Here is a 24,350-nt window from a genome sequence, read left to right as displayed (position 1 = left end):
AGAGCATTGCCCAGTGTGTGGAAGTCCCAGGTTTGATTTCTGGCCAGGGCACACAGGAGAAGCGCCCATCTGCTTCTCTACCCTTCCCCCTCTCCTTTCTATCTCTCTCCTCCCCTCCCACAGCCAAGGTTCCATTGGAGCAAATTTGGCCTGGGCACTGAGGATGGCTCCATGGCCTCTGCCTCAGGTGCTAGAATGGCTCCAGTTGCAATGGAGCAACTCCCCAGATGCATTGTCCACTAGTGGGCATGACGGGTGGATCCCAGTCGGGCTCATGCGGGAGTCTGTCTCTCTGCTTTCCCACTTCTCACTTCAGAAAAATACAAAAAGAAATAAAAAATGGGAACTTCTATGTTATATACATTTTACCATAATAAAAATATTTTTAAAAAGCAAAAGTTCATCATATCAATAGAAAAGATAATCAACTCAATGGCTACAAAGAAAGCATTTGAAAAATTTAATATTCATTCATGATTAAAAATAACTAAGCAAACTAGCGATAGTAGTGAATTTCTTCAAACATATAAAGATAATCTACAAAAACCTATGGCCAACATAATACTGAATTATTACTCCCTGAAACTAAGAACAAATCAAGGATGCCTACTTTAATCAATCCCAAGTTTTAAGGAAAGCAAATTAATATTTTTAGAAGGAAATATGAATAAATATGTCATTTCCTATGTTCCAACAAACTAACAATATTTTCAGAAACCAAACTAGGATGTTAAGTGTGGACAAGGCCCACCAGGGGTGAGGACGACGGAGATGCAGAGACCCAACTATGGGGACCAGATTTAGTGACGCAGACCCACTTTATGCAGGAAGTAAGCTAGCTTATATACACAGGTTCAGCCTATAGGGTGTTACAGCGTGTCCCTCACAGCCAACGGCTAAAAAGATCAGGGAACTGCCTGGTTGGCGCTGAGTCACTTCCTTATAGTGGGCGAGCTCCCTCCTGGATGTGCTTAGGAGGGTTTCAGGTGCTGGAGTATTCTCACAGCATTGCATCAGCCACAGCTTCTAGGAATGCGCTCTGCACTCTACCTACAGTTAAGTAAGATATACTAGTTCACATGAAGACATTATGGCCTGATATTAAAGTATATAAACTTCCTATGGTTGTGAAATCTTAATCATGTTTTCTTTTTTTATAGGCCTTTAAACTGTGATCAAATGATCTTAAGTAATCAGTATCATTATGTAACTTCTACCCTTAATTTGGACAAAAATTCAATGCCTTGCATTGTCTGAGAAGATATCATGGCTCTAATTCTTTTATAACATGTCTTTGCCTTATTTGAATATGAACTTTTGTGTGTGTGTGTGTGACAGAGAGAGAGGGACAGATAGGGACAGACAGACAGGAAAGAAGACGAGAAGCATCAATTCTTCACTGCAGCACCCTAGTTGTTCACTGATTGCTTTCTCATATGCACCTTAACCAGGGGGCTACAGCAAACCGAGTGACCCCTTGCTCAAGCCAGTGACCTTGGGCTCCTGGTCGAACCTGATCCTCCGTGTCCTAGTCTGATGCTCTCCACTGTGCCACAGCCATGTCAGGCTGAATATGAACTTTTAAATCAAATTGTCAAGTTATGCCACTGAGGATACTGAAAAATAAAATTAGACAAGGAAATCATTTTATTAGGGCAATGATCCCAATGGGAGGTTGCAGTATAAGCAAATTCATGAGTTGGCCTTTTCCCCCTGTATAACAGTACCTTCACAGCAGAGAGGATTCTGTCTTTATAACAAATTATACATTTCTCCTGTCAGGCTGGCAGCAACATTTTTTGAATATGTACTATGTCAAAATGTAGAAATCATTTATTATGTACTGTGCAGCAGTACTAAAGAAACAAATATAGAAAACACCATCTGTCTGGCATAACCATAGGAGGAAGTATACCAACAAAGACCATTTACCAAGGAACCAAAGTTTAACTCTGAGTACCAGAATCCAACAATTCCACATCCCCATTGTTACAACCTGTTCTGAAACCCAGCAACCCTATCCTGCTTCTACCCTTAATTCCCTAGAGACCAGGGAATTGAGTCAGATTGTGTCACCCCTCTTTTTAAGACCCTGCAATAATCTCCCATTGCTGTCAGTGTAAAATGTGGCAGACTAGGGATAAAGCCAAGGTCTACTATTCATACTATTGTATCTTAGGTCCCTGGTTAGTTATGCTAGGGATGCACCAGTGCTTCCTAACTCATATAGCATAAAAGCTCCACAGTTCAGGGGTTGGATCCTCCTTTAAGAATTTGACTCCAGGCCCTGGCCAGTTGGTTCAGTGGTAGAGTGTCAGCTTGGCATGTGGATGTCCTGGGTTCGATTCTTGGTCAGGGCACACAGGAGAAGCACCCATCTGCTTCTCCACCCCTCCCCCTCTCACTTCTCTCTCTCTCTCTCTCTGTCTTTCTCTCTCTCTCTCTTCCCCTCCTGCAGCCATGGCTCAATTGGAGTGAGTTGGCTCCAGGTGCTGAGGATGGATCCATGGCCTCCACCTCAGGCACTAAGAAGAGCTCAGTTGCTGAGCAATGGAGCAACACCCCAAATGGGCTGAGCATCGACCCCTACCGGGCTTGCCGGTGGATTCTGGTTGGGGCAGAAATCTGTCTCTGCCTCCCCTCCTCTCACTGAATAAAATGAAAAAAGAAAAAGAATTCCACTTCAGCTCTACTAGATCTCTCCTCAATAATCAAGAATGCAAAAAAAAAAAAAAGCCCTGGCCAGTTGGCTCAGCGGTAGAGCGTCAGCCTAGCGTGCGGAGGACCCGGGTTCGATTTCTGGCCAGGGCACACAGGAGAAGCGCCCATTTGCTTCTCCACCCCTCCACTGTGCCTTCCTCTCTCTCTCTTCCCCTCCCGCAGCCAAGGCTCCATTGGAGCAAAGATGGCCCGGGCGCTGGGGATGGCTCTGTGGCCTCTGCCTCAGGCGCTAGAGTGGCTCTGGTTGCAACATGGTGATGCCCAGGATGGGCAGAGCATCGCCCCCTGGTGGGCAGAGCGTCGCCCCTGGTGGGCGTGCCGGGTGGATCCCGGTCGGGCGCATGCGGGAGTCTGTCTGACTGTCTCTCCCTGTTTCCAGCTTCAGAAAAATGCAAAAAAAAAAAAGAATGCAATGCTCCATAGGGGATCCACACACCTGTCCCTATCTCCATGAGTTTTCTTTCAATAGGGGCTCCTCTAGATGCTTGGGGTGTTTGAAAATGGGGTCCATGTGCTTTTAGAGAGAGCAATGCTTGTTTTTATTCTCATCAAATACCTCAAAGACCATATTAAGTCATTTTTTAGCTAAAGTGTAAAGAGAGTTTGTTATTACCCTGTATATCTCTAAATGTGTCTGTATAGGACAAAAATTAGACACCTACCTGACAACTACAGTTGACATTGGAGGACCTTTTATGTTTTTGTTCAAGTGGCATTTCTTCCACCCAGGACTTGCATTGTTGATGGCTTTTCTTTTCCACAGGGGCACATGGCTTGGTTTTGGGGTCAGATTAATCTCTTTTGGAAACTGATGTCTTGCTAAGATTCTTTCTAAACCAGAGGGTTCAGAAATCTCATCTGGTAATAGAATAAGAATTACTGCATGCAATTCAGTGTTCCTCTCCATTTTTGCATAGCAAAAGTAACATGCCATTAGTTTAAGAAAGACTATGCCATTTAATAATTGCTATTTAGTTCTTCTACTCCATCACTGCAAAAATATTACTGAGCAACATCTATACCTTAGCTTAATCCCAGACATCTAATAAATACACTACAAATGAATAAATGAATGAATGAACAGATTTTTTTTTACAAACATCAGAAATACTGAAGATTATTTGTACAATTCATGCAGGATTCTCAAACTAATGGCAAGTTACCATAAATTATTTTTATTTTTAGAGATATTAATGACATTCTGCATTTACATAACATCCATCCACTACTTCATATTGACCTCAGTTGGCCTCTAACCAAATTGCTCATCTGCAATGAGATAAGAAGCTTTGCCAGAATGTAATTCAATACAATGCTTTCTTCATCAAAACAGTCTTGCTACAAAAAAAAAAGGGAAGGAAGAAAGGAAAGGAAGGAGAAAGAGAGGGAAGTACAGGAGGGAGAGGAAAGAGAAGAAGAAAGGAAGGAAGAAAGGAGGGAAGGAAGGGAGAGAGGGAGGGAGGGAGGGAGGGAGGGAGGGAGGGAGGGAGGAAGGGAGGGAGGGAGGGAGGGAGGGAGGAGAAGAAAAGAAGCAGTTATCAGTTTGAGAACTAAAGCCAGTTTCCAGGCTACACTATGAATATCTCAGCAATTTATTTAGGTGTATTATAAAATAAAAAAGCTGTCAGAAACCTAATGCAGGAACAGAAGTTGAACCTTGGAGAGATTTAGGTTCAGTTATCTGACCTGATGGAATTTCAGGAGTGGTGGGCCACTCCAAACTGCTACAAGGTAAAGTTGCTTCTAATCCTCAGGGGAAATACCCAGTTTTTCTCTAAGGTGCTCCTAGCAATAGGAGGAAGTACTAGTAGGAAATAGAACAAAGTTTGAAATCATTAACCTTAAAATCAAATCTAAAGCTGAAACTGTAAATCTAGTGGTATTTCCCACTTAGTCAACCTTTCCATCTTCCCACGGGTATGCTTTTTCTAAAGAAGAGTGACAGACTTATCTTGATTCATGAAAGGAATGTGATAAAGTGATGGTGAAGTCAGTGCATGAGTGAACTCCACAGTAAGCTCTGAGAATATGGGACTCTAAGTATGATCAGTATGGACGGGGCCATGGGTCTCGAGGACTGAGCACACAGCTATGTCAAGAATAAGAGGCAGCTGGTACAAAGATACTAAAACTTCCTAAAAAGAGTTCACACTTACCTTCTACCAACAAATGCTTTTGTTTGTACTGTTCACTCTTGTAGGAATAAAGCACCTCCATCAGACGATTTGGAAGCAGCTTGTGAAGGTTAGATAGAGTCTCAAAGGTGTGACGCAGAACTTCAGGATGGCCGTAGTTTTTAGGTGTTACACATTTGCCAGGAAGTGGAAGTTTCAACACAACTGTATTGTTTTTGGCTGTTCCCATGATGACCACTGGATTACAAAGAAGAATAAGCTGAGAATTAGAAGAGTGAAGCCCCTTTCAATTGTTCTTTCTCCAAGCTTTTCTCCATCTCTGAGAAGAGATTATGGAATCTCTTTTCTGGTCTCTGACTGCTGAGCATTCTGAGAGTCACAATGGCCCAGATCATTACCATTGTGAGTGAGTGCTGAGTGCTTCCTCTTTACATCTGAGGAAATCAGCCCATCAAAAATATATTGACAAGTCTTATGGGGATTTTAGGCAGAAACCTCAGTTTTCTGTCTGAACATGGACAGTATCTGAGGAAAGCAGTGTGCTTCCCTAAAAGGAAGAGGGAAACAGGTATGTACACACACAGGCTTATTTTTCTGTTTGGCACTCAGTAGAGGCCTTGCACACTGTGTGTGCACAATCAAGACTCCACAGCGCTGAGAGGAGTGGTTATACCAGCATAGTTCTTGAGCAGAACTGAGGAAGTAGCTTCACCCCACAAAACTGAGAGAATGTCCAGATTAACACAGGTAAACCACCAAACTGCTTTTTATTCCCTTAACCAAATCAACATTGAGGAAACAAAGTAAACAAACAAAAATGCTCAAGGCATTCTTCATTGTGAACCAAAAAACAGGATATTAGAAGTACTAAATAATCTTAAATCATCACACTTGATAGCACAATGTCAAGCAATATATATTGGCTGCCAAGAACATCCAGATTTGGAGCAAATATACAAATAATAAGGTTTTTTATAGCTGCTCCTTAATCCTAGCATGTTCCATCAACTGAACCAGGTTTACCGTAATTGCTCTACTCTGTGAACTGACTGGGTAATCACAATGCAAAATGGTGAGAAACAGGAAGCCACAGGAGCCAAGCATGCGTCTTTTTACTAAACTTAAAAACTTTTGGTCAAGACTATAAAAACATCATGATTACATCATATCATTAGTGCCCAGAGCAGGGATATACAATTTCACTGTTTAATTTTTAAGTTTAAACTTAAAAGGCAAACTTTAAAAAATAAACAAAAGGTGTACTTTAAATACAAACATGTTTAAAATATGTTATAGAAAAAAACAGAATCACTTGAATATAATGTGTTCCTCATAATTTCATGGGTATTTTTGGAGAGAGGAGGGAATTGGTGGTTAGAATATTTTGATAGCCAGAGGCTTCTTTCTTCCAAGCAAATTTGAGTGTATTACTCTAAATCCTAATTTACATAAATAGAAAAGAACAAACCATGTTTTAAGCCATTCAACAGGCCAAGGAAGTGATCTATTAAAACTGAATATACCCCATGAAAATGGACTTATATTATTTTTTTAATTAATTGAATTTATCGGGATGACATTGGTTCACAAAACCATACAGGTTTCAAGTGTACAACTCAATATAATACCATCTGCCCACTACATCATGCACACTTCACCACAAGCAAAGTCTTTTCCAACCCCATCTCCCCCTTTATCAACCTCCACCTTGCCTTACCCCCTTTCCTCTGGCTATTACCACACGGTTGTCTGTATCTATGTGCTGTGCATTTATGTTTTTTGGCTAATACCTTCACCTTCTTTCATCCAGTTCCCTCATGCTCTCACCTCTGACAGCTGTCCATCTGCTCCATGTGTCCATGCCTCTGTTTCTATTTTGTTCAGTAGTTTATTATGTTTATTAGATTCCACATATAAGTGAGATCACATGGTATTTGTCTTTCTCTTATTGACTTATTTCACTTAATAATACTCTCCAGGCCCTGGCCGGTTGGCTCAGCGGTAGAGCATCGGCCTGGCGTGCGGAGGACCCGGGTTCGATTCCCGGCCGGGGCACACGGGAGAGGCGCCCATTTGCTTCTCCACCCCTCCGCCGCACCTTCCTCTCTGTCTCTCTCTTCCCCTCCCGCAGCCGGGGCTCCATTGGAGCAGGGATGGCCCGGGCGCTGGGGATGGCTCCTTGGCCTCTGCCCTAGGCGCTTGAGTGGCTCTGGTCGCAGCATGGCGACGCCCAGGATGGGCAGAGCATCGCCCCCTGGTGGGCGGAGCGTCGCCCCATGGTGGGCGTGCTGGGTGGATCCCGGTCGGGCGCATGCGGGAGTCTGTCTGACTGTCTCTCCCTGTTTCCAGCCTAAGAAAAAAAAAAAAAAAAATAATAATAATAATACTCTCCAGGTCCATCCATGTGGTCACAAAAGGTAAGATTTCCTTCCTTTTTATAGCCAAGTATACTACTCACAAAAATTAGGGGATATTTTTAAATGAATATGAAGTGATAAAGTATCCCCTAATTTTTGTGAGCAGTATAGTATTCATTGTGTAAATGTACTACAGATATTTATCCATTCTCCCACTGACAGACACTTGGGCTATTTCCAGATCTTGGCTATTGTAAATAACATTGCAATGAACATGGAAGTGCATATATTCTTTCAAATTAGTGTTTCAGGATTCTTATGATATATTTCTAGAAGTGGGATTGTTGGGTCAAAAGGCAGGTTCATTTTTAATTTTTTGAGGTAACTCCATACTGTTTTTCCACAGTGGCATTCCCACCAACAGTGCACAAGGATTTCCTTTTCTCCACACCCTTGCCAGCACTTGTTGATTTATTGATGGTAGCCATTCTGGCAGGTGTGAGGTGTTATTTCATTGTGGTTTTAATTTGCATCTCTCTGGTGATTAGTGACATTGAGCATTTTTTCATATGACTATTGGCCATCTGCATGTCCTCTTTGGAGAAGTGTCTATTCAGGTTTTTTATCCCCCACTTTTTTTTAACTGTATTGTTTATCTTCTTGGTGTTGAGTTTTTATAAGTTCTTTATAAATTTTAGTTATTCACCCCTTATCAGATGTATTGGCAAATATGTTCTCCCATTCAATGGGTTGTCTTTTCATTTTGTTGATGGTTTCCATTGCTGTGCAAAAGCTTTTGTTTGATGAGTCCTGTTTGTTTATGTTTTTCTTTGTTTTCCTTGCCTGAGAAGATATATTGGCAAAAATACACTACAAGAGATATCTGAGATGTTGCTGCCTATGTTTTCTTTGAGTATTTTTATAGTTTTGCAAGTTACATTTAAGTCTTTTATCCATTTTAAGTTTATTCTTGTGTATGATGTGAATTGGTGGTCTAGTTTCATTTTTTTGCATGTACCTGTCTAATTTCCCCAACACCATTTATTGAAGAGACTGTCTTTACTCCATTGTATGCTCTTGCCTGCTTTGTCAGATATTTAATTGACTATGAAGGCATGAGTTTATTTCTGGGTTCTCTGTTATGTTCCACTGGTCTATACGCCTCTTTTTATGCCACTACCAGGCTGTTTTGATTACAGTGGCCTTGTAGTATAGTCTGATATCAGGTAATGTGATACCTCCAGTTTTATTCTTCTTTCTGAAGATAGCTGAGGCTATTCAGTCTTCTTTGGTTCCATATAAGTTTTTGGAATGTTTGTCCTAGATTGGTGAAGTATGTCATTGACATTTTAATAGGAATTGCATTGAATCTGTAGATTGCTTTGGGTAATATGGACATTTTAATGATGTTAATTCTTCCAACCCATGAACATGGTATATGCCTCCACTTATTTGTATCATCCTCAATTTCTTTCTTCAATATACTGTAATTTTCCAATGGTTCCAATTTGCCTCCTTGGTTAAATTTATTTTTAGGTACCTTATTTTTATTTTGTTGCAATAGTAAATGTAATTGTTTCCTTAACTTTTCTTCCTGATAGTTCATCATTGGTGTATAAAAATACCACTCATTTCTGCATATTAATTTTATATCTTGCTCACAAATTCACTTATTAAATCTAGTTATTTTAGGGTTTTTATGGACAGTATCATGTCATCAGTGAATAACGAAAGTTTTACTTCCTCCTTTCCAGTTTGCATGCCTTTTATTTCTTCTTGTCTGATTGCTATAGCTAGGACTTCAGTACTATGCTGAATAACAGTGGGGAAAGTGGACATCCCTGCCTTGTTTCTGATCTTAAGGGAAAGGCTTTTAGTTTTGTCCACTGAGTATGATTTTGGATGTAGGTTTGTTATATATGGCCTTCATTATTCTTAATAATTGCTCTGAATAGAAAATGATAGAATGTTTCTAGCTACCTGAAGTTTATTGGCCTTGGCTGAATTCAGATGTAGGCCACAATGATTACATTTTATTTGAAAATAAAGTCTCTGATAGATAAATGTTTTTTGCAATGGGTAAGGCTTTTTTGAGGAATCAATATTCATTTTCTCTAGTAATGGTGTGGTGGCAAGAACACTAAATCAGGATGGCAGTTATCAAGCAAGAGTGGAGTCTGGCAACACCCTGCTGCTGCTGAGTTATATGATCTTGACATAGACAGTCAGACTATGCTACTAATGCTCTTTGATAAAGACAAACCATTTGTATCTTGCTTTGTAGTCTGCTTATTCTAATTCTATTCTTCAATGCCCAATATATTTACCTTTTCACAGTCACATTTGTAATATTGCTATTATTTTATCACAAGAAAAGATTAGAAAGAATCCTCCTAAGCAGCACTTCTTATTGTGACATGAATTGCTATAAACGGCCAGTGGAACCACTTAGATTGATTCCTCAGCATAGAAGCTGCTGGGCTCTGGTTTGTTTTTCTGGTTAGGCTGATCTCTTATTCATGACTTTTAGGTAAACAGCAATTTCTCTTTCTTCTTTTGTTCCAAAGAGGGCTGTTGCATCCCCCGAACACCTTCTGCTTCCCTTCTGCCAAGGTGGATCTGACAAGATCAGCTGGCTTCCAGAAGGCAAAGTATTCAGTAATGTTCAAAGAGAAAAGATCATCTCCAAGTTTCTTAAAGAAAGTGTCCTAAAGAGAGTATTCCGCTCAAAGCAAATGAGGTGGGTGGGTCCCAACAACCAAAAAGAGGAGCCAGGCTACAGCTTTCCTGGCACCTGGAAGTAAGTTCTGATCTGAAACTCAAATTGAAATTCAGAGTAAATTCATAACACAAGTCTAAGAAAACAGTTACAGCCCTGACCGGTTGGCACATGTGGGAATCTGTCTGACTGCCTCCCCGTTTCCAACTTCAGAAAAAAAAAAATACAAAGAAAAAAAAAGTTGTCTTTTTGTTTGAAAAATTAATCTTTAATATTTTGTTCCCTTCTCTGGGAGGCCACCATTCTGTTGCAAAACTATAAAAAAATCTTGTTTAAAATTTATTTATTCCTAGAATGAATGTGATAGTGATTTATATGAATATATTTCCAAAAGTGAAATAAACACATACATCAGTAAATTTTATATCTGCATATGTTGCAATTAGTACTTTTAAATAAATTCTCAATTATATTTCCACCTTTATTTAGATTTTCTCCAAGACTTCTATAGTTTGAATTGCTTGAGAAGTCTTCCTGTCCTTCAGATGCCTGTACTCTGTAACTGTGTTTTCTTCCTTTTTTTTTTTTTTTTTTTTTTGTATTTTTCTGAAGTTGGAAACTGGGAGGCAGTCAGACTCCCGCATGCGCCGGACCAGGATCCACCTGGCATGCCCACCAGGGGGTGATGCTCTGCCCATCTGGGGCATTGCTCCATTGCAACCAGAGCCATTCTAGTGCCTGAGGCAGAGGCTACAGAGCCATCCTCAGTGCCTGGGCCAACTGCTCCAATGGAGCCCTGGCTGAGGGAGGGGAAGAGAGAGACAGAGAGGAAGGAGAGGGGGAGGGGTGGAGAAGCAGATGGGTGCTTCTCCTGTGTGCCCTGGCTGGGAATCGAACCCGGGACTCCTGCACGCCAGGCTGATGCTCTACCACTGAGCCAACCGGTCAGGGCCTCAAAAAGACAACTTTTAACTAAATATTTGTACATATATTTCTTAAAAAGAAATTACACAAACACAAGAAAGTAAGGTAAATGCTCACAGAAATGGAGTCCTGAATCAGGGACAAATATAATTGGCCATTACTGGAAGGCAAAGCAGAAAGGGGCATAAAAGACATGTTCACTAAACCAGCCATTAAATATAAACTATTTATGTCTGAATTGAAATGTTCCCTACTCAGCATCTATTTGAGAACAAAAATGCATATTATTAGTTGGAAAATATTGTCTTGACTTTCTGAAAATATTTACATAATTACACTGAACAAGATTCTAGTGTAGTATATGACCAGCCATGACTTTGGCAACAATGTAGGAAAAAAACAATGGGAGGTGGAGGCAATTGCATGGGCAGTATAAAAATATGAGAGGTATTGAGAGAGGTAGGCTGAGACAGAAACCTTTTCAGTGCAGAGTAAATAGAAACTAAACAATGTTGTTACTTTTTTTCATTTTACATAACCCTGGACTATGAAGATAACGTATATCAAAGTGCTTTCCAAAATAGTTATCTGGTGGTGGATATGTCACCTTTGTCATAGTAGGATAAACAGAAGTGGGCAGCAAAGCATGCTTACCTACTAAGTGATTGGCCCAAGACTATCCTTTTCCACCAATTCAGACCACTTTCATTGTAATTAATGCAAGAGTTTGTTAATTGACATGAGACAGAGAACACCGACCTTACCCTGCTTCATTGGATTAGCTAGAGGTATGAGATTAAACTAAGGCAAGCCTGAGGTTACCACTGACAACTGAATTCATAGTGCCTTGTTGGGATGCCTAGAAGGACGGTCCTTCTTTTGGGCCAAAGACTGATACTAAAGCCTGACCAGGCCAACTATGGAAAATAGCCCACTGTCCAATGAATCCCCTTGCTCTCAAGGCTGGACTCGAGCCAAACCAGCTCGAGGGTTTGGAGAGGGTATCAGTCTCTAAGTTGTTGCCTTTATATTTCACACTACCACATTTCACATTTGGTCCCTCTCTCTCTTTGCTTTGTCTCCTCACCACTGTGAATGGGTGTTCCCCTGTTAATACTGTACAGGGACTATCCTGTCACTATAGTTCTAAACATGTAATGCTAAAAATTTTATCAGTTCAACAAATGGGGGTGGGGGTTTGCATGATTTTGATGCCAATGTCAAAGCATTCAAAAGGTCTCCAGAGAAAGGAGGAGGAGTCAAGAGAAGATAACATGAAAAGAAAGTTTTAGGAATATATCTGTCAAGTAAAAAAAAAAAATTTTAGAGGGTGTATTAATGGATAACAATCTCAGAGAGACCTTAAGGGATCAAGAATCAGCTCAAGCCTGACTTGTGGTGGCACAGTGGATCAATCGTCGACCTGGAACGCTGAGGTCGCCGGTTCAAAACCCTGGGCTTGCCTGGTCAAGGCACATATGGGAATTGATGCTTCCTGCTCCTCCCCCCCTTCTTTCTCTCTCTTCTCTAAAATGAATAAATAGAAATTAAAAAAAAAAGAATCAGCTCAAGTTATGAAACAAAAGAAAAAAGTGGAAACAGAAACATAAAGCAAGAAAGATGGGAGGTATGTGAGCTAGATGTGTGAAATGCAGATACACACACACACACACACACACACACACTTCTTGTCTCCTATCCAGAGAACAAGAAAAAAATTCTCATCTCAATATATTTGTAGAAAGTATTCACCAGAAATTCATGGACCCTAATGTTTACCCAGTTCACCATTTTTTCAAGTAATTGTATGTTGGGAAAAGTTAACACTTTTAAGTCTCAATTTACTCATTTATAAAATAGGAATAACTAGTAGTACCAACTTCATTGTGAAGAGTTTTAAATCAGTTAAGCTCTATAAAATGTTCAGCATCATGCCTGACAAATATTAACCATGTCATACACTCTACTGAATGTTATTTTTGGAGTAAATTAATTCAAATATTTGTATATAGTACACACATACAGTGTGCCTACTATATGCCAGCACACTGCTAGATAGAATAAGGCCTGGTTTTGCCTTCTAGGCATTGAAATTAGTTAGATATTGTAAATGAATTATAATATAACGTTGAGTAAGGGCTTGTAAACAAATCATTATAATATAACCCAAAATAGGGCGCTTGAAAGAGGTAGCAATTCATTCTTCCTGAGGGATCAGGGAAATAATTTGTGAGCTAGATCTATATAAATAGGACTTAGGCAGATAAAAGAGAGGAGATTTTAAAAGGGGGGGGAGTGATTATAGAAAAATGAACATAATGTGTACCCTGAAGGAGGCTGAAAAATGTCTGATGTGTTTGTTATGTTGCAGGCACTGAAAAGGTGATGAGCAGATGCTTAAAGCCTGGCTACAGGGTTTGGACTTCATTCTTTAGGCATTAGGAGGGCACATGGTTTCCATCAGCAGCATGGAAAATAGTCTGAAGAGGGAGAGTGAGTGCTTGAGAGATATCCAGAGAAGCATAGGCTAAACTTATAGTTATTCTCCTATATTTATTGTGTTTCCACTATATGCTCAGCACAGTTTCAAGTGATGGGGATTCGATAATGAGCTAGACTGGCAAGGCCCCTGCTCTCAGAGAGTGTTATAGTCTACTGGGAAGAGTCGGACAATTGAAAAAGCAAGAAGAACTAACAAGATCATGAGGAATACAGAGAAGAAAAAAACAGGGTGTTATGAAATGGAGTAATGTCAGAGGAAAGGGTTTTTTTAAAGTTAAGTCAGGGAAGGCCTCTCTGAGAGGAAAATGGAAAGGCAAAGAAGGTGACAGACAACTTGGGACTTGGGGGTAGAAGTGGGGGGTCAGAGACCTGAGAAACCCTTGAAATTATGTTCAGTATTTGGCATACACTCTATGTGCATTTTCCGGGGAAGATACTCAAAGGAGCATGGAATCCCTTCCCCCCAAATGTTAAACTAGTGCATTTAGAGGTCTAACAAAACATTTTGGGGGGTGAATCTAGAGCTGGGTATTCACAGAATGCAATAGTTCCCATTAGCCAAGGATTGCAAAATAATCTTCCTCAAATGTCAATGCTTTAGGCCCTGGCCGGTTGGCTCAGCGGTAGAGCGTCGGCCTAGCATGCGGAGGACCCGGGTTCGATTCCTGGCCAGGGCACACAGGAGAAGCGCCCATTTGCTTCTCCACCCCTCCGCCGCACCTTCCTCTCTGTCTCTCTCTTCCCCTCCCGCAGCCAAGGCTCCATTGGAGCAAAAATGGCCCGGGCGCTGGGGATGGCTCTGTGGCCTCTGCCTCAGGCGCTAGAGTGGCTCTCGTCGCAACATGGCAACGCCCAGGATGGGCAGAGCATCGCCCCCTGGTGGGCAGAGCATCGCCCCATGGTGGGCATGCCGGGTGGATCCCGGTCGGCGCATGCGGGAGTCTGACTGTCTCTCCCTGTTTCCAGCTTCAGAAAAATGCAAAAGAAAATGCAAAAAAAAAAAAAAAAAAAAAATGTCAATGCTTTATTATATCTACATCTGACAATTTTAGTACTTACTGACTTGCATATATAAATATATGGCTGTCACAAATGTGTAAATATTCACTTACATGTTTATATAACCTATGAATACATACTGCTCACAAAAATTAGGTTATATTTCAAAATGAATATGAAGTGATAAAAAAGCATGTTTTTTTAATTAAACAAGAACATCAGAAAAGCAAACAAATCAAAGAAAGTTGTTTAATTATGCAAATGAGCTGCAAAACCAACTTTTATTTCACTGTGAAAAATGCACTATACAAAAGGCTGAAAGTACTGGAGTATCTGCATGTTCCGATTCACTAATTTTTGTGAGCAGTGTATAATGAATACCCCTAGTCTATATGTGTCTATATACGTTTTCTTTCCTCTCCTCCCCCACTCCACACACTTATTTCATGGAACTGAAGTAAGAGATATGAAGGGCAAAGACGGAGAGTAAAATCGGCCTCCCGCAATCTAAATTTAAAAAATATATAAACTTTTGTTCTTCCTGTTTTAATACCAATGACTGAGTTAGAACTGACCAGAAGCAGGCAGGCTTGCTCTCTGCAGGAATATGTCCTTCTACTTAAGTATCTCTGATACTACATATTATAAGCATAGACAGAACTTTGCATATACTCACGCATGTGCATAGATTAGCCTTGTCCAGCTTAGCACAGGGCAGAGCTGCTGGCTGTATGTGAACCCCCTACGGGGCGGGAGGAGGCTTGCGGGTGTGGGGGGGGCGGGGCTCAGGGTCCGAAGGAGAAGGCCCGCCCTGGGTGCGGGGCGCTGGGAGTGCGGATTCCTCCCAGCGGCCACGAGCCCACGACGGCCTCGGACGGCCCCAAGGAGGCCCAGAGGAGCGCGTGGGAGGGAGCCGAGGCGACGTCGCCCAGTGACCCAGGAATACCCGGGGCCAAGTGGAACGCGGGGCCGTCGTAGGCGACCACACTCGATGGCGGTTGCCGGGCGACCCGGCCGCGGGGGCGCGCGCACAGCCGCAGCCCGCTCTATCCTCCAGCTGCAGGAAGGTTCAGCCAGAAAGAGTACCCGTTCCGCCGTCCGCCCCGCACGCCGAGGGGCCGGGCTACCGTGGCGGCAGCGCGTTGGAAGACGACGCCGGGGACGACACGTGGGCCTGCGACGCCATAGGGTAAGAGGCCGGGCCCCCTGCCGGTCCTGGGCTTGCGCTCCCCAGGGGGCCATCCACAGCCGGGGAGGGAAGGGCTCACACCTGGGCTTTGCCCCCGCCCCCAACCCCTAAAGTACCTGTTTCGGACTTCCGGTCACAAAGGCCTCCTGGTTTCTGGGCCCCTCCTCCAGGGCGCCCGTCTCCGAGGCACACACCTGGTTGGCCAGGCAGCAACCTCCTTCCACCTTCATTCCTCCATCCCAGTGCCTGGTGTAGAGCGCGTGGATCAATAATCATTGATTCAAAACGTATCGTATTTCCCCTTATATAAGAAGCTTCCATGTATAAGACACATCTTACTTTTTTTTTGAAAAATAAAAGTATTACATAAAGTTATTGAACTCAAGTTTTATTCATCATAAAATTCATATAACTCATCACTGTCAAAACTCCTATTCATTAGCTTGTCCTCATCTGTGTCTGATGACAAATCATTGTCTTCGTATATTGCCTTGTCCTCAGTTCCATCTATGGCATTTGAAATTCCACACTTCTACAACCACTGTGTAAGATGCACCCAGTTTTTAGACCCCAGATTTTTTGAGAAAAGGTGCATCTTACACATGAAGAAATACAGTACCTGAACTGTGTTTTCCATTCCTTCAGAATACACTTTCCCCTCTAGGAGACAAAATGTAAACAATTAGCAAATACACTGATTAGTAGTACAGTGGCTTTAATTAATGGGGGAAGTTTTTCCAAATAGCCATGCCTTAATCCAGTGACTGCTTTACTTGTTCACTAATACCTTCCCATTAAACAGTAGTGAAGTTCTCAAATCATGGTAGTTTGGTGTGGAAAACAATGTGTGGCTGGTCCTGTGGACCTTTTTTTTGTCTGAAACGTGCATGGGGTGCTTGCTCTGCCTGCTTATGAGGTTAATCCTGACTTCAAATGGAGCATCTGTTTTGGGTGATTAAAACAGTTCATGACCCTGCTTTGTAAATTCAGGATAATTCATCACACTTTTCTTCTAACTTGTATTTTATTTTCCTATTTGATATCTTCTTTGTCACCTCAGACCTTAATTTCCTACTCTTCTGTCATTTAGATCTTACATTTTGCTTTTGTCTATGCCCCCTACTTTGTGGTCTGGCTTGCTCCTTGTTGCTGGTTGATTTTACCCTCCGCCCTGCCCTCATAGTCCCTTTTTTTCTGCTTTCTAAATATGTTCTTAACCTCTTTTAGATGGGAGCCAAAGTTCATGCTTTCTTTAAATCAGTGTTGTACCTTACCCCTATGTGTGCCTGTTTCCACAACCTGTGTAGGATTTTAAAGAAACAGAGGAGCAAAATGGGGAAAAGAAATGGTGAGAACCGTGGTACCAACCTGCGTGTGTCAAACATCTCTCATGAGGTATGGCAGAAGCTACTGACCGCGAGCGTCTGGGCAGTGGCTCCCATTGTAAGATTTAACTCCCATCTAATCTTACTGCTGAGACTCCTGGCTGCTGTCTCTTCATAAGCAGTTTGTCCTGAGGTTTTCCTCTTGGCACATATGGAATATTAAATGGAAATTTTTTATTTCTTTTAACAAAGGAAAAGTTAACCCGCTTCTCTCCAAATCACAAAATATTTCCAATTCGTTTTATTTTCTCACACATATTTTGTGAAAAATATTGGTAAAGCAGATCTCAAAATGAATAACAAATTCCCAGCCTGTGAGGAGTCTGCAACCTACTTGGCTTCATGTGTGGTTGATGACCTGCTTTGCCAGTTGACAGACTTGGTTACATTAATTTAATTGTATGATCTCAACAACACAGTTCATCATGTTAATTTAAGGCTGTTTCTCTCATATGTTATTTTGTACATTAGTGTACCATGGTTACAGACACAGCTGAGAGAAGCTTGAGAATCTGTCAGGAATGTTTTAAAAATGCAGATAACTGGGTCATATCTTCGTCCTACTGAATTTGAATTTGTAGTGTTTTTTTTTTCAACCATCAGTTTTAAAAAGTTCCCCACGTAATTCTCACATAGAGACTAGACCTAAAACGTATTATTTCAGAGAATAGAAAATAATTTACTGATTTTATTTTTCACATACCATCTGAGAAAGAGGATCTCCAGGTGATCTGCCAAGGTTCACTTTCCTTCCTGTCAGGAGATGATCCTTGGGGCCCAGTTAATCCTCAGTATATTCTCCCTGGTCCTCCTCAGTGTGGAGACGGCACCTCATACTACCTAACACTTTATTTGTATATTGCTTAGAGTTTAATTTACAAAAAAGGATTTCGTTATTGGAGATAGAAAACAACTAAGTTCATTCCAAAAAATTACTTAAAATAACAACTACTAATCACCTGTTCATGTTCCCTTTTCCAGGATAAATTGTTACAGTCCTCTCCTCCACATCCCACATATTTTCCCTTTAGTACTCTGCACAATGTCTGGAGCATAAATGCTCAGCTGATATTAGTACATTTTTTTACTCATGTTGGGTTTTTTTTTCCAATTTCCTGAGTGTTTTTCAACATCTGGAGTCCAGAATGAGTAGTGGGCTGATCAGTGTTGAGTATAATGTGAGGAGTAGAGAATTTGCTTTGGTTGATGTAATGATTTTCTAGGCTTTCAGATCTGGTACTCAGATACAGAAGAGTTTGTGAATTTGCTATTGTGTATCAGAGACACAATAAAGTGAACATTTTATTATATTTTTAAACTCAATTTTTTGAAAACACATGTACCATTATTTTTAATAAGATGAGAGTGAAAAGCATAAAGTATTGTAAAAGTCTTTCCATTACCTGACTAATAAGTGTTACCAAGCTGATAGTAGCTTGATAAGAGAACATTACACACTCCTCAAGTATGCAGACAGTACCCTTACAGGAGGGATAGGGGTTATGACGCTTTGTGCCTTTTGTCACACTCAACCCCAAACATGTAAAATTATGTACTTGAGCTTTAAAAAAATTTTTTAACATTAAGTTTATCTTAAAAAATATATTATTTTAGAATTTATCTCACTGGAATTTGGATTCAGAAGTACCTGTTCCTGAAAATAAAAACCTCCCACCTGGAAAGGATAGTGCAACAGGTGGTAAGAAATTCTAAATGTGTATATTTATACTTATAATATATGAAAATTTATATTCATATGTATAGTGTGAATAACTACTCAAATTAAAGGGGGTTTGTTTTTAGTACAGCCAGTTTTATATAACTATTAATTGTTATTTTCTATACACATTCTTTCAGGCAACATTAACAAGGTAAGGATAAATGTTTGGTTTTAAATAATTCACAAAACATTATTTTAAAATTATAAGTATGTTCTTTAAAAAAATATTTCCTCAAAGTTAAACTTTATCTTTCATTTCTCTAGAGTATGTCAATCAAGTCAAAGCCATTACTTTTTTACAGGGCTGCAAATTGGTCACTAAATTAATATTTTATTATGTTACATTTTTTTCAATAAACAATACTATAAATGGAAATTAATTGTCTAGTGAATATAGTGTTTTCAAGTCATTGCCAAAAGGGAAATGGTCTCAGAACTTAACATACTGTAACGCAGGTAAAATGGTTAATATTTTGTTTTGAAGTAGTGAGAAAATTAATCTTTCATTTATCTTTTTTGATCAAAATATGAAACACCTACACTGTTAGTAAAATACAGATAATCTTAATAATATTCAAGGCTAATTAGTTAACACTGTTTAGTATATATAAGATTATACTACTGTTGAAGTCAGAAAAACAAATAATATCTATATATATAGAAGGGAGTATTATAGGATTTTACTGTGTATTTCTTGGTTGGAACTATATATTCCTTAGTTACCACAACTCTAACTTGTTTTAGAACAAGAATAGGGAGCACAGATATATCGTGTTTAAATGTCTTCTGCTACTTTGTAGAACCATTTGGAAATTTCCAGTAGAGCAACTGATGCTAAAACCTAATTTGTCAGAGAATGCTCACAAAAGAACACAGATGGAATTTTAGTCATCATACTCCTTTCCTAAAGTATTATTTTTAAAAAAATGCATACAGTTACTGAAATGTTGTCCATGGCTTTTCTTTATTAGAATACTAACCAAGGGGTATTTCGGTTATGGGATTATTCTCTCAAAGAAGGAAGTACCATGGACAACAGGTGAGATAATATTTTTGTAAACTCCTAAATTAGTGAAATAAATTTAAATACAGATCAGTCAACTACTTATCTGAAATACTAGGACAAAAAACAAAAAGGAAAAGTATTATGTGCAAATAATGGGAAATTTTAGAAAGTTACTCTAAATGGAAAGTGACTGGTAGGCACCACAGAGATAATCAGTGCTTGGTTCATTGGGAGTTTACTATGTGCTACATGAAGGTTTAGATGGATACAATTTGGACTTCTCATTGAAGGAAAAGGAATTGTAATAGTGCCTGTGCTAGGAACAATTTTAATTTCTTATATGTATTGACTCATTTAATCCTCACAATGAACGATCCTATCAAGAAGGCACTGTTATCATCATTCTTGTTTTACAGATGAGGACATTGAGTGAGGATGACAAGTAACTTGCCCAAAGTCATACAATCAGTGAATGGTAGAACCAGAATGTAAAGGTAGCTTGATTCATGCTCATAACCACTTTAGTATGTTGCTTCTCAGACCTTACTTGAATTTGAATTTTTGTTTTTTGGTCCTTAAACTTTAGTGTGCATTAGAATCAGCTATAATGCTTCTTAAAAATGCAAGTTACTATTCTTTGGAAATTAACATTTATTGAACATTGTTTTGTGTCACTTTTACATATAGCGTATTATTTAAAGGAGTGCTTAAATTCTATTACTCTTTTGTACCCAGTTTTGACAATAGGGTGGTTCACTGAATAGCATCTGCCTCCTACTCTGAGAGTTTTACCTCTGTGAGGCTCAGGATAAACTCACCTACTGCTAATCTTTGATGGGGGAAACCAAGAAGTGCTTAAGGGATTGTACTGATTAATGTCCTCAGAGAATGTTGGTGCTGATTGGGCTAGGAAAGGCTACTTTTACTAGTTAGAGCTCATCTGGAAACAAGGATTTCGAGGTAAGAGGTCAAGTGAAATGAATTCTGTCATACTAACAGAAGAGCAAACAGTGGAGTACCAGCTAGGATCATAGACATGAGATCCCACTACATGGGTTTAAGACCCAGCTCCACCACTTACTAGATGTGTGACCTTAATTAGCATTGCCTCAGTTTCCTTACCCATAAGGTAGAAAATAAAAGTGCCAACTTCATGGTGTTATTGTCAAGACTAAACAAAATAATATGTTTGATAGGCATTTGCTCTTAATACTGGGAAGGCCTAATAAAATTACAGAGTTGGAAAGTTGGTATCAATGAAATATTTCATTATGGAGATTTTTCTCCTTAGTATACCATCAACAAGTAAACAGAATAAAAGTAATGGAAACTTGAATTCAATGTTTAATGTTTTTGCAAAGTATGTTCATATAATCATCTTATTGCTGAGACCACCTCCAAGGTAGGCATTCTTTTTTCTTTTTTTTAGAACTATGTGGTTATTTTTTCTACTTATTTTTATTTTTTATTGAATCTGTTGAGGTGACATTATTTAATAAAACTATACAGGTTTCAGGCACACAGTTCTACAACACATCATCTGTAAATTGCATTGTGTGCTCACCACTCCAAGTCAAGTCTCCTTGCATCACCATCTATATTCCCTGTACCCTCTTCCACCTACCCTACCCCCTTTCCCTCCTGCAGTCCCCACACTTTTGTCTGTGCCTACAAGTTTTTTCTTTGCTTAATCCTTTCACCCTTTTCACCCAACCTCCCAAACCCCCATCCCTTGTCATTCTGCTCAGTGTCTATTGGACTTTTTCTATTTTGTTAGTTCATTTTGTTCATTAGATTTCACATAGAAGTGAAATTATATGGTACTGGTCTTTCTCTGACTGGCTTATCTCACTTATCAAGACAGGCATTCTCATTTCTATATGCTCACTGGTGGCAAAGGGGTTCAAACTTAGGCCTTCTGTCTCCAGATTCCGTGCTGTTTTTACTACACTACTACACTGCGTGCTGTTTTTACTACACTACTACACTGCATGGATTGAGTCTATTACCAATTGTAGATTTAAAGTAATTTTCCTGTGGTTTTTCAAAGGCAAGTTAGTATACCTAATGTTCAACGAAATAAATATTTACCATTTTCTGTAGAAATAAATATGTTTAAAATCTTTCAAGATTACTTTATCTTTAATGTAAACTGGCTTCTAAAAAAGCAAGAAGATAATGAAACTATATAAATGTGAATTAATGGGTCAAATCATTCAATGTCAGTATTTCTAGTAAGCTTTAAAAAAAACTAACTATACACTATACTATAAAGTATACTATGGCCTGGCATCTTAGCAGTTTTCATTATACCCAGAAGTATTTACTCCTAAAGTGAAAGAGCATCATCAGATGAAAATTATTGTGTACTATATCTGGGATAATTTTTGTTTGATAGACATTGTTTTGCTTCCTTTTTTGTTAGAATAATTTTTAAAAACCACCATGGTAGATTCCTTTATTAAGTAACCTATGTTGTTTAAGAGTTTCCTTTTATTTAATTCCAGATCAGTAAACATTTCACTATAATTTCAGTTTGAGTTGGATAGTCTTCTTTTCAGACAGCATCATTGCATGTATAATATATTCATAGGTGAATAGGTATAATTAGCCACTTTTAACCTAGTGGCCATTCACAGCCACAGTTAGGCATTTGTAGTTATAATGATTTCATTACCTATGTATGCATGAGGGGATGCCCAGTTAATATTTTAATCAGTACTTTAAAAATGTATATAGTTGTGTGTGGGGGGAGGGGTTAAACACACAATAGGTATCCAGAGATGTGTTGTAGAACTGGGCACCTGAAACCTGTATAATTGTTAACCAGTGTCACCCCAATAAAATTCAATTAAAAATGTATATTGTTGTGTATAATTAGAGCATATTTGGAAATTAACATTTTTGTTAAGATAGATACACATATGCTATTGGGAGCTAAACATTAACCAGTCTTTGTTAAGGTATCATTATCACTTAATAGCATTTTAATTTTAGCAACAAGTCATTCATTAATTAAATCATTTTTAAGGAATTTCAAAATACCTACAATGGAAATTGGCTTTAATACAACCAACAATCCCATAAGGCACTTCACTCTGAACCATTCACTAACAAGTGCTCCAGTTGATAAGCAAGTTGGTTCTTACTCGAAACTGCTGACGCCATTAGGTCTCTGCTGGCCCTATGCTGATGGAGACTTTTTTAAGGACAGAAATGAGACTCATATTAATTTACGTTCAACTATAGAAAACAACAATGATGAAACTTTATCTGCTCCAAATTGGAATTTGAAATATGGAAACAGTAGTGTAGAAGAAAATTTAACAGATGAAAGTGATTTATCAGAAAATGAAAAGGCAAATGATACTTTACTCAGCTACTTTAAAAAGATGGACCTGAACTTAAAGCCAGAAACAATAGAGAATGTTGAAGAATCTTTCACAGAGGAACCAAGTGAAGTATTTCCATACCCTGATTTTCTCCCTTTTCCCTTCAATACTCTGGACTTACACAAATTTGCCCTGTCGAAATCTGAAAATTGGAAAGCAGTAGTGGACTCTGTGGAAAGCTGTACTGAACATTTGATAACTCGTTTATTTGAAATGGAACGTTTACAACATACAACTATACAAAAAGAGAGGCCAAGATTACAAACTACCTTCTGTACTCCAGCAGTTACTGAACGGCCCTCTTCCTCTAAAACTATACCCAAAATGAGACAGCCAAAACTTTCTGACTCTGTAAGTCTTCAGACAACTTGTGTGGATAAAACTAGAGAAAAAAGGAAAAGTAATTCTGGTTCTTGCAAGCTTGAACAAAGTGCTTCAAAATTGAATTGGAGCAGTGCTGACAAACATAAATGGAGTTCTAGACCACCATCTCTAAAGGGTTCATCCACAACAAAACAATTGATGGCAACTTATGATGACTTTAAGAATCCCAAAAGCTCCATTTTAAATCCATCCCAAGAACTCTCAACCAACCCTACTACTGCCCAAATACCTCAATTACTGATTCAAGTGGTCTCAACAAGACCTTGTGTGCCATCGAGATCTCTAATGCCCATTTCACCCATACCTCTGTCTTTTCCTGAAAACCAGAGGAAAGAAATTAAGGCTCCAAGGACCAGAAAGAAACTTTACCGAAAACACATAGCATTGAACAGACCATTTTATATTCAGACTCTAAATTGTTTATCACCTTCATTTATAGCTAAGGGTAAGTGCTCTCCCATTGAGCAAAAATAACATTTTCCCCCATACATCTCAATGTGAGCATATCTATACCAGGAAACCCAGCTAAAACATGGTTCATCATTTTGAGATACGGGTATTAAATATACACACATGCACACACACAATTTACTTGCTGTGATATGGAGTGGAACTTGTGTAAATCACTGCTAAGATCAGTCTGTGTATTAATCCAAGGTGAAGTATTTGACAGTCTTTTGCATGTTATGTTTCAAAATGTTTCACTTAGTAAACTACTTGCTCAAAAGATTGTTCTTTTGTTGTGATTGTTTCCCAGTATAATTCCATCATCAATAAATGGTATAATTGACTTATTGCTGCTATATTCTTTTCTTGTGTTCTATTATACACATAAGAGTTAGTTACTTCTATCTGTGATTTTTAAAAATTCTTCCTACTTTGTTACTTTTTTTCTTTCCCTTACCATTTTCACAATA

The 24,350-nt window shown here is 39.3% G+C and overlaps 2 protein-coding genes across 5 annotated transcripts in view; one reads left to right on the top strand and one right to left on the bottom strand.

The window, feature by feature from the left end:
- LOC136330875 (testis expressed protein 56-like) overlaps positions 1 to 15,851 on the bottom strand; it is a 37,151-nt gene extending 21,300 nt beyond the window's left edge. The window contains exons 1-3 of one of the 2 annotated variants that reach the window (XM_066268397.1): positions 15,663 to 15,851; positions 4,878 to 5,093; positions 3,384 to 3,579 (exon numbers count right to left, since the gene is read on the bottom strand). In XM_066268397.1, coding sequence (XP_066124494.1) covers positions 3,384 to 3,579; positions 4,878 to 5,093; positions 15,663 to 15,822 — 572 coding nt within the window. In that variant the 5' untranslated portion in view covers positions 15,823 to 15,851. Of the gene's footprint in view, positions 1 to 3,383; positions 3,580 to 4,877; positions 5,094 to 15,033; positions 15,350 to 15,662 lie in introns of those variants that run through there. The other variant, XM_066268398.1, reaches the window with a different exon arrangement.
- Positions 15,296 to 24,199, top strand: FAM217A (family with sequence similarity 217 member A). 3 transcript variants are annotated; one of them, XM_066268394.1, is made up of 6 exons: positions 15,296 to 15,546; positions 16,854 to 16,941; positions 18,546 to 18,627; positions 18,789 to 18,802; positions 19,623 to 19,690; positions 22,689 to 24,199. In XM_066268394.1, exons 2-6 carry the CDS (start codon positions 16,879 to 16,881, stop codon positions 23,905 to 23,907), a joined length of 1,446 nt encoding a protein of 481 aa, XP_066124491.1. In that variant the 5' UTR covers positions 15,296 to 15,546; positions 16,854 to 16,878; the 3' UTR covers positions 23,908 to 24,199. The 3 variants fall into 3 exon arrangements, with proteins under 3 accessions (XP_066124491.1, XP_066124490.1, XP_066124489.1); XM_066268393.1 differs by having other exon boundaries at positions 15,416 to 15,546; positions 22,907 to 24,199; XM_066268392.1 differs by lacking the exon at positions 18,789 to 18,802 and having other exon boundaries at positions 15,416 to 15,546; positions 18,546 to 18,630.
- Positions 24,200 to 24,350: the final 151 nt, after the last annotated feature.

Source organism: Saccopteryx bilineata, chromosome 3 (genome assembly GCF_036850765.1).
Source record: "Saccopteryx bilineata isolate mSacBil1 chromosome 3, mSacBil1_pri_phased_curated, whole genome shotgun sequence".
Lineage (NCBI taxonomy): Eukaryota > Metazoa > Chordata > Mammalia > Chiroptera > Emballonuridae > Saccopteryx > Saccopteryx bilineata.
The sequence above is the reverse complement of the archived record's forward strand: the minus strand, read 5'-3'. Positions and strand labels throughout refer to the sequence as shown.